Source organism: Schistocerca gregaria, chromosome 8 (genome assembly GCF_023897955.1).
Source record: "Schistocerca gregaria isolate iqSchGreg1 chromosome 8, iqSchGreg1.2, whole genome shotgun sequence".
In the NCBI taxonomy this organism is placed as follows: Eukaryota; Metazoa; Arthropoda; class Insecta; order Orthoptera; family Acrididae; genus Schistocerca; species Schistocerca gregaria.
Window position 1 is genome coordinate 236316169 of NC_064927.1, and position 15272 is coordinate 236331440.

The 15272-nt window shown below is 45.3% G+C and overlaps 1 protein-coding gene and 1 non-coding gene across 13 annotated transcripts in view; one reads left to right on the forward strand and one right to left on the reverse strand.

Annotated features, from left to right (window-relative positions):
• Window positions 1-15272, forward strand: part of LOC126284740 (uncharacterized) — a 624884-nt gene that overhangs the window by 117415 nt on the left and 492197 nt on the right. For all 12 annotated transcript variants that reach the window (XR_007551535.1, XR_007551537.1, XR_007551545.1 and 9 more), the window contains one exon: window positions 2519-2635. Coding sequence is in view for 1 of the 12 variants with exons in the window: in XM_049983880.1 (XP_049839837.1) it covers window positions 2519-2635 (117 nt within the window). In the remaining 11 variants the exon portion in view is untranslated. The remainder of the gene's footprint in view (window positions 1-2518; window positions 2636-15272) is intronic.
• Trnas-cga (transfer RNA serine (anticodon CGA)) lies at window positions 8793-8867 on the reverse strand. The gene has a single exon. It is a non-coding gene; the product is annotated as a tRNA-Ser (tRNA).

A 15272-nucleotide genomic window follows, 5' to 3' on the forward strand; every position in this document is an offset into this window, starting at 1 on the left:
GCAGGATATCTGTTCGCAGAAGTTATTGATTTTTATAGAGGAAATTTTCTTTCTCCAAAAAACCATAATTCTTGAGAATAAAATACAGTCCCTAATTCTACAAAAGATTTATGTAATGATATAATTATGTGCATCTGTCCTAAAACTTTTCTTGGAAACATGGGTGACCTCCACTTTTTTCCAGTTGCTGAATACCCCTTATTGCTCAAGCAATCTACGATAATGCTACCAGAAGGGGAGCAAGTTCTTTTGCATAATCTCTGTAGAATCTTATGGTATCTCAACTGGTCTTGATGCCTATTCACTACTAAGCAATTGTAGTTGGTCTTTTATTTCATGATCTGTTATCTCAGTAATTGCCATTTGTGACTGAGAAGAGGGACTGCATCACAATCTTTGAAGGTTAAACAATTTAAGAAGACCGAATTCAGTATTTTTGCTTCTCTCTGTTACCTTCTGTTTTGCTGCCTGTATGGTCTCTGAGTGAATGAATAGATGATTAAAACCACTTAGTGATTTCGCATAAGAATACAATATGTAAGTTAGATCAGTTGACAAAGTTTTACTGTCAAAGTTACTGAATGCTTAGCTCATTGCTGTCCTTGTGCTCTTTTTTGCTTCATTCAGCTTTTGTTTGCCAGTAAGGTTTTGACTTCTCTTAAATCTGTGATGCAGCTCTCTTTGTTTATGTAGCAGTTTTCTAACATGACTATTAGACCATGGTGGATCTTTCCCACCCTTTAAGACCATGCTTGGAAAATACTTGTCTTAGGCATATTGAATAACGCTTTTGAATATTTTTCCAACTTCATCTGCGTTACTGAATATCTGCTGCTGACTACTCAGATACTTTGCAGTTTGTATCATTTCACTCTTGCCAAGCAAAAATATTATTCTATCTTACTTAACATTCCTTGTGAAGCCCATAGTCTTAGTTGCTATCACAGCCTTTTGATCACTGATACCTTTCTCCATATTAAACGACTTGATTATTTCAAAGCTGTTTATCTCTAGGAGGTCTGAGACATTACTTTCACAAGTTGATTCTTTAACTACATGCTCAAAGTAATTTATGGACGAAACATTCAGAATGCTATCAAATGAATCCCTGTCTCTGGCACCAGTTTTGATAACATGACTCTCACAGTCTATACCTGTTAAGTTGGGTCACCTCCCCTCCACCATTTACAACTGCATGATCAGGAAAATTATTAATGATATTCTCTAAGTTGTCTCTGAAGTGCTGGATCATTACACCTCATGGTCCAGGCAATCTATACAAGCATCTGATTACCATTCTTGACTGACATTTGCAGCTGAACTTCACCCAGATTACTTCACATTCGGGAACTGTGACAACCCTGCTACATGTTACTGAGTTCTTTACTGCAATAAATATGCAACCACCATTTGTGACTAACCTGCCCTTACCATAAATATTCTGATCTGAACTTAGGATTTAGTCACTATTCACTTCTGTTTTCAACCAACTTTCTATTCTTAATACCTGACTTGTTAAGGGGAATCTTGCAATTCTGTGCTGGTAGTAGAGTTTGAGAAATTTCCATCTAATCCCATTGCAAAGTCATCTGAGACACTGCCCCAAATCAGTGGACTGTGATCGATACTGGATATGATGCTACAAATAGGAAGCTCATCCTGCAGCCTGTGTGTAATTCTAGTTGCCTTCACCACATCCACCAAAAGGAGCCGAGGATGGCATCAGAACCCAAGCATCAGGCATCATTTGTGCCAACGTGTGACACTGTTTCTAGGCAGTTGTACCCAGTGTGCTTGATAGCTGCTGGCAGGGCCTCCTCCACATCACAGATGAGACACCCCCAGCAAAGATACATAGTGCACTCTGGCACTCTTTTGTGTCTTGCACGCTGTTGCCCTGAGGGGCTCCATCACCCCCTTATCACTGAAGATATCAATTACTAGCATACCAACTCTCTTCATTTGTTCAGACTGGGAAGGAAAGTTGGACATTGGGCCAATAGGATAGGCATCCCATGCTGGCTTGGACATGCTAGCAACAATAAATAATGTTGTTCATACTTTAGCCATTAACAATTACTTTAGTAAATTATGTAATAAAATCTACTGCAATGGTTAATTTCTGAACATTTAATTAATTTGTGGAGAGTAGTTGTAGTAATTTAAAATATACCTGAAAATACAGAAGAAACATATGTATGAAGAAGAGGTGGCTGCCCAAATTGTCTCACAATATCAGTTTGTTTTTGTACAGAATTAATTCACACTCTTTCATATTCAGAAGTTAAACACTGAATTACATTTTTTTTTTTTTTTTTTTTTTTTTTTTTTACTAAAATGTAAGGTATGATAAGTTTAATGCAATTCTTTCAGATTTAGTTATTGGGGACACATATGTTTTCAGATTTGCTGAACCAGTTACGTAAATAATGAATCTTCTAGAATTTTGCCCCATCTCAGATAAATTTTTATGGACAACCATAAATTCAGCTGAATGACACTGTGATGATGGTTGCAGCTTGTCCACGATGCTCGGCGAAGGAGCCATGGTATGTGTGTGAGGGCGGTTCGCAGCGCTGCCCAGATGGCATTGGTTGTGAACGGCGATCACGTGCCCGCACCAGAACATCTTGCTGTAAGTCTCCTTTCTTAGCAGTTGTACAAGATAGTAAAATGTTGATTAATAACTGAAGCATCTGCAATCCCTACACACTTACACCTGGAAGTTCCCTGGTGTCATACAAGATGAAATTGTTGCTGTCGCATGATGTTTTGTTCAACATACCTTGCTGCCAACATCACGTGACCTGGTTTATTGGAAAGAGTTGCACATGTGTCATTTATTGAATGATGCCATAATTCACTGGTTTATTTCAGAAAAGACAATTGATTTGATGTTCTTGAGTGCTTCAATACTACTGTTCATTAAAATTGCTCAACATCAGAAAGGATACAAATAGCAATATTTTACTTGCTGTACATATGCGTATAGTGTATGGTAGGGAGAAAATATGATTAAATTTGTACCTAATTTGGGGGGGGTTCAGGCACAAAATTTAATTTAGAACTAACACCTTTGGCAGCAACAGTTAGTCTAACCCAATATGGGCACGTCCTTCCATAGTGCTTCATCTTTATGCCAGAGATTATCAGTCATGGTGGCTGATGCAATGACCAATCTCTCAGCAATCTATGTCCAGGTGTTTTCAGTGGGTGAGAGATTTGGACAGCATGCATGGTAACAGTCGAATACCCTGTGTATCAAGATAGGATAGAAGAGCATTTGCAACATGTGGCCTTGTATCGTCACCTTGAAAAATAACATCACAAAGATCTCCAAGGTAGAACGCAACCAGAGGCCTTAACATGCCAGAAATGGTACACCTGCAGTTCATATCACTGGCTATGAAAACCAAAGGTGACTTTTTTGTATATCCAATGGCACCTCATGCCACCACAGCAGTTACATGGGATATGACAACATTCATTCTCGTCAGTCCCTCCACACAAAAGTACATTATTTGCAATGTTCTATGTAGAACTGCTACTCATCACAGAAGATGATGTGGTGCCACTCCTACTCTAGTGTTGTCGTTGGGTGCTCCAATGTCACCGTGACTCTTTCTGTTACCATGAGAAGCAGCAGCAATGATCACTTTGTTGGCAGATGCTCTAAGAATCATGGCATTGTCTGTGTGGATACTCATCAGTTCGAAGAGTGGTTTGATGCAGCTCTCCATGCTACTCTCTCCTGTGCAAGCATCTTTATCTTTGAATTGCTACTACAACTTAATCTTTCTGAATCTGCTTACTGTACTCATCTCTTGGTCTCACTCTTCAACTTTTACCATCCCTACACTTCCCTCTGGTACTAAATTGGTGTCCCTTGATGTCTTATAATATGTCTTTTCAACCGATCCCTTCTTCTACTCAAGTTGTGCCACAAATTTATTTTCTCCCCAATTCCATTCAGTACCTCTTCATTAGCTACATGATCTACCTATCAAATCTTCAGCATTCCTATGAACGATTTCATTTCAAAAGCTTCCTTTCCCTTCTTGTCTAAACTGTTTATCATCCATGTTTCACTTTCATATGTGGCTACACTCCGTACTTCCAGAAAATACTTTCTAATACTTAATTCTGTACTTGATGTTAACAAATTTCTCTTCTGAAATGGTTTTGTTACCATTGCATGTCTCTCTACTTTGGTCATCATCAGTTGTTTTGTGGACAAAAAAAAAAAAAAAAAAAAAAAAAAAAAAAAAAAAAAAAACTGCTACTTAGTTTCAAATCTAATTCCCTGAACATCACCTGAATTAATTAAACTACATTCTGTTACCCTTGCTTTGATTTTGTTAATATTTATCTTAAATCCTGTTTTTCAAGACAATATCCACTCCATTTACCTGTTCTTCAAAGTCCTTTGCTGTCTCTGACAGAATTACAATGTCATCAGCAAACCTCAAAGTTTTTATTTCCTCTCTCTGAACTTTAATCCCTACTTCAAATTCTTCTTTGGTTTCCACTACGGCTTGTTCAATGTATAGATTGAATAACATTGGGGATAGACCACAACCCTGTCTCACCCCCTTCTCAACCTCTACTGCCCTTTCATGCCCTTCAACTCTATATCTGCCATATGGTTTTTGTACAAGGCATAAACAGCATTCCATTCTCTATGTTTTACTCCTGCTATTTCAGAATTTCAAAGAGTATTCCAGTCAACTTTGTCAAAAGCTTTCCTAAGTTTATAAATGCTCTAAACATAGGTTTGCCTTCCCTTATCTATCTTCTAAGAAAAATTGTAGAATTAGTACTGCCTCATGTGTTCTTACATTTGCTCTATAATCCAAACTGATGTTCCCCAAGATTGGCTTGCATTAGTTTTTCAATTCTTCTGTTAAGAATCGTACTAGTATTTTGCAACCATGACGTTTTAAACTGATATTCTGTAATATTCACACCTGTCAGCAACTGCTTTCTTTGGGAGGATTGGAATTATTATATTCTTCTTGAAGTCTAAGGGTATTTCACTTCTATGATACACCTTGCACACCAGATGGAAGAATTTGGTCATAGCTAGCTTTCCCAAAGCTGTCAGAAATGCTGATGGATTGTCATCTACCCCCCGGGGTCTTGTTTTCTTCTCGCAGTGTCATATCTACCATCTTATCTTCATCTAAATCCTCTTCCATTTCTAGAATATTGCCTTCAAGTTCATTGCATTTGTATAGACCCTCTATATACTCCTACAAACTTCCAGCTTTCTCTTATTTGCTTAGGACTGGTTTTCCACCTCAGCTCTAGATATTCGTAAGCTGCTCTTTACCTATTTGATCCTCTGTTGCCTTCAGTATATTATCTCTCAAAGCTACTCATTTCCTAATCAATTTCCATCCCTTGTTCTATTCAGTTGTTGTGTAACCTCTCTCTCTCTGTCTCTCAACAAGCCGAGGTCTTTCAACTTGTGCAGGTTCCATCTCCTTAATTTACTATCTTTCTGCAATTTTTTTAGTTTTAATCTATGGTTCATAACCAGTAAATTGTCATCAGGGTCCACATATGCCCCTGGAAAATCTTACATTTTTAAATCTGGTTCTGAAATCTCTGTCTTGCCATTATAGAATCAGCCTGAATCCTTCCAGTGTCTCCAGATCTCTTCCACATGTACAACCTTCTTTTACGATTCTTAAACCAAGTTTTAGCGATGATTAAATTATGCCAGAATGAGATTTTCACTCTGCAGCGGAGTGTGCGCTGATATGAAACTTCCTGGCAGATTAAAACTGTGTGCCCGACCGAGACTCGAACTCGGGACCTTTGCCTTTCGCGGGCAAGTGCTCTACCAACTGAGCTACCGAAGCACGACTCACGCCCGGTACTCACAGCTTTACTTCTGCCAGTATCCGTCTCCTACCTTCCAAACTTTACAGAAGCTCTTCTGCGAAACATGCAGAACTAGCACTCCTGAAAGAAAGGATACTGTGGAGACATGGCTTAGCCACAGCCTGGGGGATGTTTCCAGAATGAGATTTTCACTCTGCAGCGGAGTGTGCGCTGATATGAAACTTCCTGGCAGATTAAAACTGTGTGCCCGACCGAGACTCGAACTCGGGACCTTTGCCTTTCGCGGGCAAGTGCTCTACCAACTGAGCTACCAAAGCACGACTCACGCCCGGTACTCACAGCTTTACTTCTGCCAGTATCCGTCTCCTACCTTCCAAACTTTACAGAAGCTCTTCTGCGAAACATGCAGAACTAGCACTCCTGAAAGAAAGGATACTGTGGAGACATGGCTTAGCCACAGCCTGGGGGATGTTTCCAGAATGAGATTTTCACTCTGCAGCAGAGTGTGCGCTGATATGAAACTTCCTGGTAGATTAAAACTGTGTGCCCGACCGAGACTCGAACTCGGGACCTTTGCCTTTCGCGGGCAAGTGCTCTACCAACTGAGCTACCGAAGCACGACTCACGCCCGGTACTCACAGCTTTACTTCTGCCAGTATCCGTCTCCTACCTTCCAAACTTTACAGAAGCTCTTCTGCGAAACATGCAGAACTAGCACTCCTGAAAGAAAGGATACTGTGGAGACATGGCTTAGCCACAGCCTGGGGGATGTTTCCAGAATGAGATTTTCACTCTGCAGCGGAGTGTGCGCTGATATGAAACTTCCTGGCAGTTTAAAACTGTGTGCCCGACCGAGACTCGAACTCGGGACCTTTGCCTTTCGCGGGCAAGTGCTCTACCAACTGAGCTACCGAAGCACGACTCACGCCCGGTACTCACAGCTTTACTTCTGCCAGTATCCGTCTCCTACCTTCCAAACTTTACAGAAGCTCTTCTGCGAAACATGCAGAACTAGCACTCCTGAAAGAGAGGATACTGTGGAGACATGGCTTAGCCACAGCCTGGGGGATGTTTCCAGAATGAGATTTTCACTCTGCAGCGGAGTGTGCACTGATATGAAACTTCCTGGCAGATTAAAACTGTGTGCCCGACCGAGACTCGAACTCGGGACCTTTGCCTTTCGCGGGCAAGTGCTCTACCAACTGAGCTACCGAAGCACGACTCACGCCCGGTACTCACAGCTTTACTTCTGCCAGTATCCGTCTCCTACCTTCCAAACTTTACAGAAGCTCTTCTGCGAAACATGCAGAACTAGCACTCCTGAAAGAAAGGATACTGTGGAGACATGGCTTAGCCACAGCCTGGGGGATGTTTCCAGAATGAGATTTGCACTCTGCAGTGGAGTGTGCGCTGATATGAAACTTCCTGGCAGATTAAAACTGTGTGCCCGACCGAGACTCGAACTCGGGACCTTTGCCTTTCGCGGGCAAGTGCTCTACCAACTGAGCTACCGAAGCACGACTCACGCCCGGTACTCACAGCTTTACTTCTGCCAGTACCCGTCTCCTACCTTCCAAACTTTACAGAAGCTCTTCTGCGAAACATGCAGAACTAGCACTCCTGAAAGAAAGAATACTGCGGAGACATGGCTTAGCCACAGCCTGGGGGATGTTTCCAGAATGAGATTTTCACTCTGCAGCGGAGTGTGCGCTGATATGAAACTTCCTGGCAGATTAAAACTGTGTGCCCGACCGAGACTCGAACTCGGGACCTTTGCCTTTCGCGGGCAAGTGCTCTACCAACTGAGCTACCAAAGCGCGACTCACGCCCGGTACTCACAGCTTTACTTCTGCCAGTATCCGTCTCCTACCTTCCAAACTTTACAGAAGCTCTTCTGCGAAACATGCAGAACTAGCACTCCTGAAAGAAAGGATACTGTGGAGACATGGCTTAGCCACAGCCTGGGGGATGTTTCCAGAATGAGATTTTCACTCTGCAGCAGAGTGTGCGCTGATATGAAACTTCCTGGCAGATTAAAACTGTGTGCCCGACCGAGACTCGAACTCGGGACCTTTGCCTTTCGCGGGCAAGTGCTCTACCAACTGAGCTACCGAAGCACGACTCACGCCCGGTACTCACAGCTTTACTTCTGCCAGTATCCGTCTCCTACCTTCCAAACTTTACAGAAGCTCTTCTGCGAAACATGCAGAACTAGCACTCCTGAAAGAAAGGATACTGTGGAGACATGGCTTAGCCACAGCCTGGGGGATGTTTCCAGAATGAGATTTTCACTCTGCAGCGGAGTGTGCGCTGATATGAAACTTCCTGGCAGATTAAAACTGTGTGCCCGACCGAGACTCGAACTCGGGACCTTTGCCTTTCGCGGGCAAGTGCTCTACCAACTGAGCTACCGAAGCACGACTCACGCCCGGTACTCACAGCTTTACTTCTGCCAGTATCCGTCTCCTACCTTCCAAACTTTACAGAAGCTCTTCTGCGAAACATGCAGAACTAGCACTCCTGAAAGAAAGGATACTGTGGAGACATGGCTTAGCCACAGCCTGGGGGATGTTTCCAGAATGAGATTTTCACTCTGCAGCGGAGTGTGCGCTGATATGAAACTTCGTGGCAGATTAAAACTGTGTGCCCGACCGAGACTCGAACTCGGGACCTTTGCCTTTCGCGGGCAAGTGCTCTACCAACTGAGCTACCGAAGCACGACTCACGCCCGGTACTCACAGCTTTACTTCTGCCAGTATCCGTCTCCTACCTTCCAAACTTTACAGAAGCTTTTCTGCGAAACATGCAGAACTAGCACTCCTGAAAGAAAGGATGCTGTGGAGACATGGCTTAGCCACAGCCTGGGGGATGTTTCCAGAATGAGATTTTCACTCTGCAGCGGAGTGTGCGCTGATATGAAACTTCCTGGCAGATTAAAACTGTGTGTCCGACCGAGACTCGAACTCGGGACCTTTGCCTTTCGCGGGCAAGTGCTCTACCAACTGAGCTACCGAAGCACGACTCACGCCTGGTACTCACAGCTTTACTTCTGCCAGTATCCGTCTCCTACCTTCCAAACTTTACAGAAGCTCTTCTGCGAAACATGCAGAACTAGCACTCCTGAAAGAAAGGATACTGTGGAGACATGGCTTAGCCACAGCCTGGGGGATGTTTCCAGAATGAGATTTTCACTCTGCAGCGGAGTGTGCGCTGATATGAAACTTCCTGGCAGATTAAAACTGTGTGCCCGACCGAGACTCGAACTCGGGACCTTTGCCTTTCGCGGGCAAGTGCTCTACCAACTGAGCTACCGAAGCACGACTCACGCCCGGTACTCACAGCTTTACTTCTGCCAGTATCCGTCTCCTACCTTCCAAACTTTACAGAAGCTCTTCTGCGAAACATGCAGAACTAGCACTCCTGAAAGAAAGGATACTGTGGAGACATGGCTTAGCCACAGCCTGGGGGATGTTTCCAGAATGAGATTTTCACTCTGCAGCGGAGTGTGCGCTGATATGAAACTTCCTGGCAGATTAAAACTGTGTGCCCGACCGAGACTCGAACTCGGGACCTTTGCCTTTCGCGGGCAAGTGCTCTACCAACTGAGCTACCGAAGCACGACTCACGCCCGGTACTCACAGCTTTACTTCTGCCAGTATCTGTCTCCTACCTTCCAAACTTTACAGAAGCTCTTCTGCGAAACATGCAGAACTAGCACTCCTGAAAGAAAGGATACTGTGGAGACATGGCTTAGCCACAGCCTGGGGGATGTTTCCAGAATGAGATTTTCACTCTGCAGCGGAGTGTGCGCTGATATGAAACTTCCTGGCAGATTAAAACTGTGTGCCCGACCGAGACTCGAACTCGGGACCTTTGCCTTTCGCGGGCAAGTGCTCTACCAACTGAGCTACCGAAGCACGACTCACGCCCGGTACTCACAGCTTTACTTCTGCCAGTATCCGTCTCCTACCTTCCAAACTTTACAGAAGCTCTTCTGCGAAACATGCAGAACTAGCACTCCTGAAAGAAAGGATACTGTGGAGACATGGCTTAGCCACAGCCTGGGGAATGTTTCCAGAATGAGATTTTCACTCTGCAGCGGAGTGTGCGCTGATATGAAACTTCCTGGCAGATTAAAACTGTGTGCCCGACCGAGACTCGAACTCGGGACCTTTGCCTTTCGCGGGCAAGTGCTCTACCAACTGAGCTACCGAAGCACGACTCACGCCCGGTACTCACAGCTTTACTTCTGCCAGTATCCGTCTCCTACCTTCCAAACTTTACAGAAGCTCTTCTGCGAAACATGCAGAACTAGCACTCCTGAGAGAAAGGATACTGTGGAGACATGGCTTAGCCACAGCCTGGGGGATGTTTCCAGAATGAGATTTTCACTCTGCAGCGGAGTGTGCGCTGATATGAAACTTCCTGGCAGATTAAAACTGTGTGCCCGACCGAGACTCGAACTCGGGACCTTTGCCTTTCGCGGGCAAGTGCTCTACCAAATGAGCTACCGAAGCACGACTCACGCCCGGTACTCACAGCTTTACTTCTGTCAGTATCAGTCTCCTACCTTCCAAACTTTACAGAAGCTCTTCTGCGAAACATGCAGAACTAGCACTCCTGAAAGAAAGGATACTGTGGAGACATGGCTTAGCCACAGCCTGGGGGATGTTTCCAGAATGAGATTTTCACTCTGCAGCGGAGTGTGCGCTGATATGAAACTTCCTGGCAGATTAAAACTGTGTGCCCGACCGAGACTCGAACTCGGGACCTTTGCCTTTCGCGGGCAAGTGCTCTACCAACTGAGCTACCGAAGCACGACTCACGCCCGGTACTCACAGCTTTACTTCTGCCAGTATCCGTCTCCTACCTTCCAAACTTTACAGAAGCTCTTCTGCGAAACATGCAGAACTAGCACTCCTGAAAGAAAGGATACTGTGGAGACATGGCTTAGCCACAGCCTGGGGGATGTTTCCAGAATGAGATTTTCACTCTGCAGCGGAGTGTGCGCTGATATGAAACTTCCTGGCAGATTAAAACTGTGTGCCCGACCGAGACTCGAACTCGGGACCTTTGCCTTTCGCGGGCAAGTGCTCTACCAACTGAGCTACCGAAGCACGACTCACGCCCGGTACTCACAGCTTTACTTCTGCCAGTATCCGTCTCCTACCTTCCAAACTTTACAGAAGCTCTTCTGCGAAACATGCAGAACTAGCACTCCTGAAAGAAAGGATACTGTGGAGACATGGCTTAGCCACAGCCTGGGGGATGTTTCCAGAATGAGATTTTCACTCTGCAGCGGAGTGTGCGCTGATATGAAACTTCCTGGCAGATTAAAACTGTGTGCCCGACCGAGACTCGAACTCGGGACCTTTGCCTTTCGCGGGCAAGTGCTCTACCAACTGAGCTACCGAAGCACGACTCACGCCCGGTACTCACAGCTTTACTTCTGCCAGTATCCGTCTCCTACCTTCCAAACTTTACAGAAGCTCTTCTGCGAAACATGCAGAACTAGCACTCCTGAAAGAAAGGATACTGTGGAGACATGGCTTAGCCACAGCCTGGGGAATGTTTCCAGAATGAGATTTTCACTCTGCAGCGGAGTGTGCGCTGATATGAAACTTCCTGGCAGATTAAAACTGTGTGCCCGACCGAGACTCGAACTCGGGACCTTTGCCTTTCGCGGGCAAGTGCTCTACCAACTGAGCTACCGAAGCACGATTCACGCCCGGTACTCACAGCTTTACTTCTGCCAGTATCCGTCTCCTACCTTCCAAACTTTACAGAAGCTCTTCTGCGAAACATGCAGAACTAGCACTCCTGAGAGAAAGGATACTGTGGAGACATGGCTTAGCCACAGCCTGGGGGATGTTTCCAGAATGAGATTTTCACTCTGCAGCGGAGTGTGCGCTGATATGAAACTTCCTGGCAGATTAAAACTGTGTGCCCGACCGAGACTCGAACTCGGGACCTTTGCCTTTCGCGGGCAAGTGCTCTACCAAATGAGCTACCGAAGCACGACTCACGCCCGGTACTCACAGCTTTACTTCTGCCAGTATCAGTCTCCTACCTTCCAAACTTTACAGAAGCTCTTCTGCGAAACATGCAGAACTAGCACTCCTGAAAGAAAGGATACTGTGGAGACATGGCTTAGCCACAGCCTGGGGGATGTTTCCAGAATGAGATTTTCACTCTGCAGCGGAGTGTGCGCTGATATGAAACTTCCTGGCAGATTAAAACTGTGTGCCCGACCGAGACTCGAACTCGGGACCTTTGCCTTTCGCGGGCAAGTGCTCTACCAACTGAGCTACCGAAGCACGACTCACGCCCGGTACTCACAGCTTTACTTCTGCCAGTATCCGTCTCCTACCTTCCAAACTTTACAGAAGCTCTTCTGCGAAACATGCAGAACTAGCACTCCTGAAAGAAAGGATACTGTGGAGACATGGCTTAGCCACAGCCTGGGGGATGTTTCCAGAATGAGATTTTCACTCTGCAGCGGAGTGTGCGCTGATATGAAACTTCCTGGCAGATTAAAACTGTGTGCCCGACCGAGACTCGAACTCGGGACCTTTGCCTTTCGCGGGCAAGTGCTCTACCAACTGAGCTACCGAAGCACGACTCACGCCCGGTACTCACAGCTTTACTTCTGCCAGTATCTGTCTCCTACCTTCCAAACTTTACAGAAGCTCTTCTGCGAAACATGCAGAACTAGCACTCCTGAAAGAAAGGATACTGTGGAGACATGGCTTAGCCACAGCAGTAAAGCTGTGAGTACCGGGCGTGAGTCGTGCTTCGGTAGCTCAGTTGGTAGAGCACTTGCCCGCGAAAGGCAAAGGTCCCGAGTTCGAGTCTCGGTCGGGCACACAGTTTTAATCTGCCAGGAAGTTTCATATCAGCGCACACTCCGCTGCAGAGTGAAAATCTCATTCTGGAAACATCCCCCAGGCTGTGGCTAAGCCATGTCTCCACAGTATCCTTTCTTTCAGGAGTGCTAGTTCTGCATGTTTCGCAGAAGAGCTTCTGTAAAGTTTGGAAGGTAGGAGACGGATACTGGCAGAAGTAAAGCTGTGAGTACCGGGCGTGAGTCGTGCTTCGGTAGCTCAGTTGGTAGAGCACTTGCCCGCGAAAGGCAAAGGTCCCGAGTTCGAGTCTCGGTCGGGCACACAGTTTTAATCTGCCAGGAAGTTTCATATCAGCGCACACTCCGCTGCAGAGTGAAAATCTCATTCTGGAAACATCCCCCAGGCTGTGGCTAAGCCATGTCTCCACAGTATCCTTTCTTTCAGGAGTGCTAGTTCTGCATGTTTCGCAGAAGAGCTTCTGTAAAGTTTGGAAGGTAGGAGACGGATACTGGCAGAAGTAAAGCTGTGAGTACCGGGCGTGAGTCATGCTTCGGTAGCTCAGTTGGTAGAGCACTTGCCCGCGAAAGGCAAAGGTCCCGAGTTCGAGTCTCGGTCGGGCACACAGTTTTAATCTGCCAGGAAGTTTCATATCAGCGCACACTCCGCTGCAGAGTGAAAATCTCATTCTGGAAACATCCCCCAGGCTGTGGCTAAGCCATGTCTCCACAGTATCCTTTCTTTCAGGAGTGCTAGTTCTGCATGTTTCGCAGAAGAGCTTCTGTAAAGTTTGGAATTTAGGAGACGGATACTGGCAGAAGTAAAGCTGTGAGTACCGGGCGTGAGTCGTGCTTCGGTAGCTCAGTTGGTAGAGCACTTGCCCGCGAAAGGCAAAGGTCCCGAGTTCGAGTCTCGGTCGGGCACACAGTTTTAATCTGCCAGGAAGTTTCATATCAGCGCACACTCCGCTGCAGAGTGAAAATCTCATTCTGGAAACATCCCCCAGGCTGTGGCTAAGCCATGTCTCCACTGTATCCTTTCTTTCAGGAGTGCTAGTTCTGCATGTTTCGCAGAAGAGCTTCTGTAAAGTTTGGAAGGTAGGAGACGGATACTGGCAGAAGTAAAGCTGTGAGTACCGGGCGTGAGTCGTGCTTCGGTAGCTCAGTTGGTAGAGCACTTGCCCGCGAAAGGCAAAGGTCCCGAGTTCGAGTCTCGGTCGGGCACACAGTTTTAATCTGCCAGGAAGTTTCATATCAGCGCACACTCCGCTGCAGAGTGAAAATCTCATTCTGGAAACATCACCCAGGCTGTGGCTAAGCCATGTCTCCACAGTATCCTTTCTTTCAGGAGTGCTAGTTCTGCATGTTTCGCAGAAGAGCTTCTGTAAAGTTTGGAAGGTAGGAGACGGATACTGGCAGAAGTAAAGCTGTGAGTACCGGGCGTGAGTCGTGCTTCGGTAGCTCAGTTGGTAGAGCACTTGCCCGCGAAAGGCAAAGGTCCCGAGTTCGAGTCTCGGTCGGGCACACAGTTTTAATCTGCCAGGAAGTTTCGATTAAATTATGCTTTGTGCAAAATTCTACCAGGTGGCTTCCTCTTTCATGTATTTCCCCCAGTCCATATTCACCTACAGTAATTTTTCTGACTCTCCCTTATACTACTAGCAAATTCCAATCCCCCATCAAAATTAAATTTTCGTCTCCATTAACTATCTGAATAATTTCTTTTGTATTATCATATATTTCTTCAATCTCCTAATGATCTGCGGAGGCAGTTGGCATGTAAACTGTTACTCTGATGAGTATTGCCTTTGTGTCTCTCTTGGCTATGATATTGTGTTCACTATGCTATTTATAGTAGCATTCCAGTTTTCTTACTCATTATTAAACTCACTCTTGTGTTATCCTTATTTCATTTTCTATTATAACTCTGTGTCCACCTGAAGAGAAGTCCTGTTTCTCCTGCCACCAAACTTCACTAATTCTCACTATATCTAACTTCAATTTATCCATTTTCCTTTTTAAATTTTATAAAGTACCTGCTCGATTAAGGGATCAAACATTTCACTTTCCAATCTGTAGAATGCCAGTTTTCTTTCTACTGGTGATGACGTCCTCCTCAGTAATCCCCACCCAGAAATATGAATTGGGGCCTATTTTAGCTCCAGAATATTTTGTCCAAGAGGATGCCATCATCATTTAACCATAGATTAGAGTTGCATTCGCTTACAGCTGGTCACAGTACTAGCACAGCAAGGCCATTATGTTTATATTGTATATCAAACATAACGGTCTTGCTCTGCTGGTACTGCGACCATATTAGTCGGTCATCCAGGCTGCTGCCCCTGCAAACAGTGAAAAGGCTGCTGCCTCTGTTCAGAAATTACACATTTCTCTGGCCTCCTCAGACACTCATCAGTTATGGTTGCACCTGAGGCATGGCTATCTATATTTCTAAGGCACAGAAGCCACCATACCGATGCTAATGCCCGTGGTTCATGTGGGACTGGATCATCTACAAATTTGATAATGTGTTCTTTCTATTATATTGTTTATTCACAATAAGTAAAATTCCATTATTTTT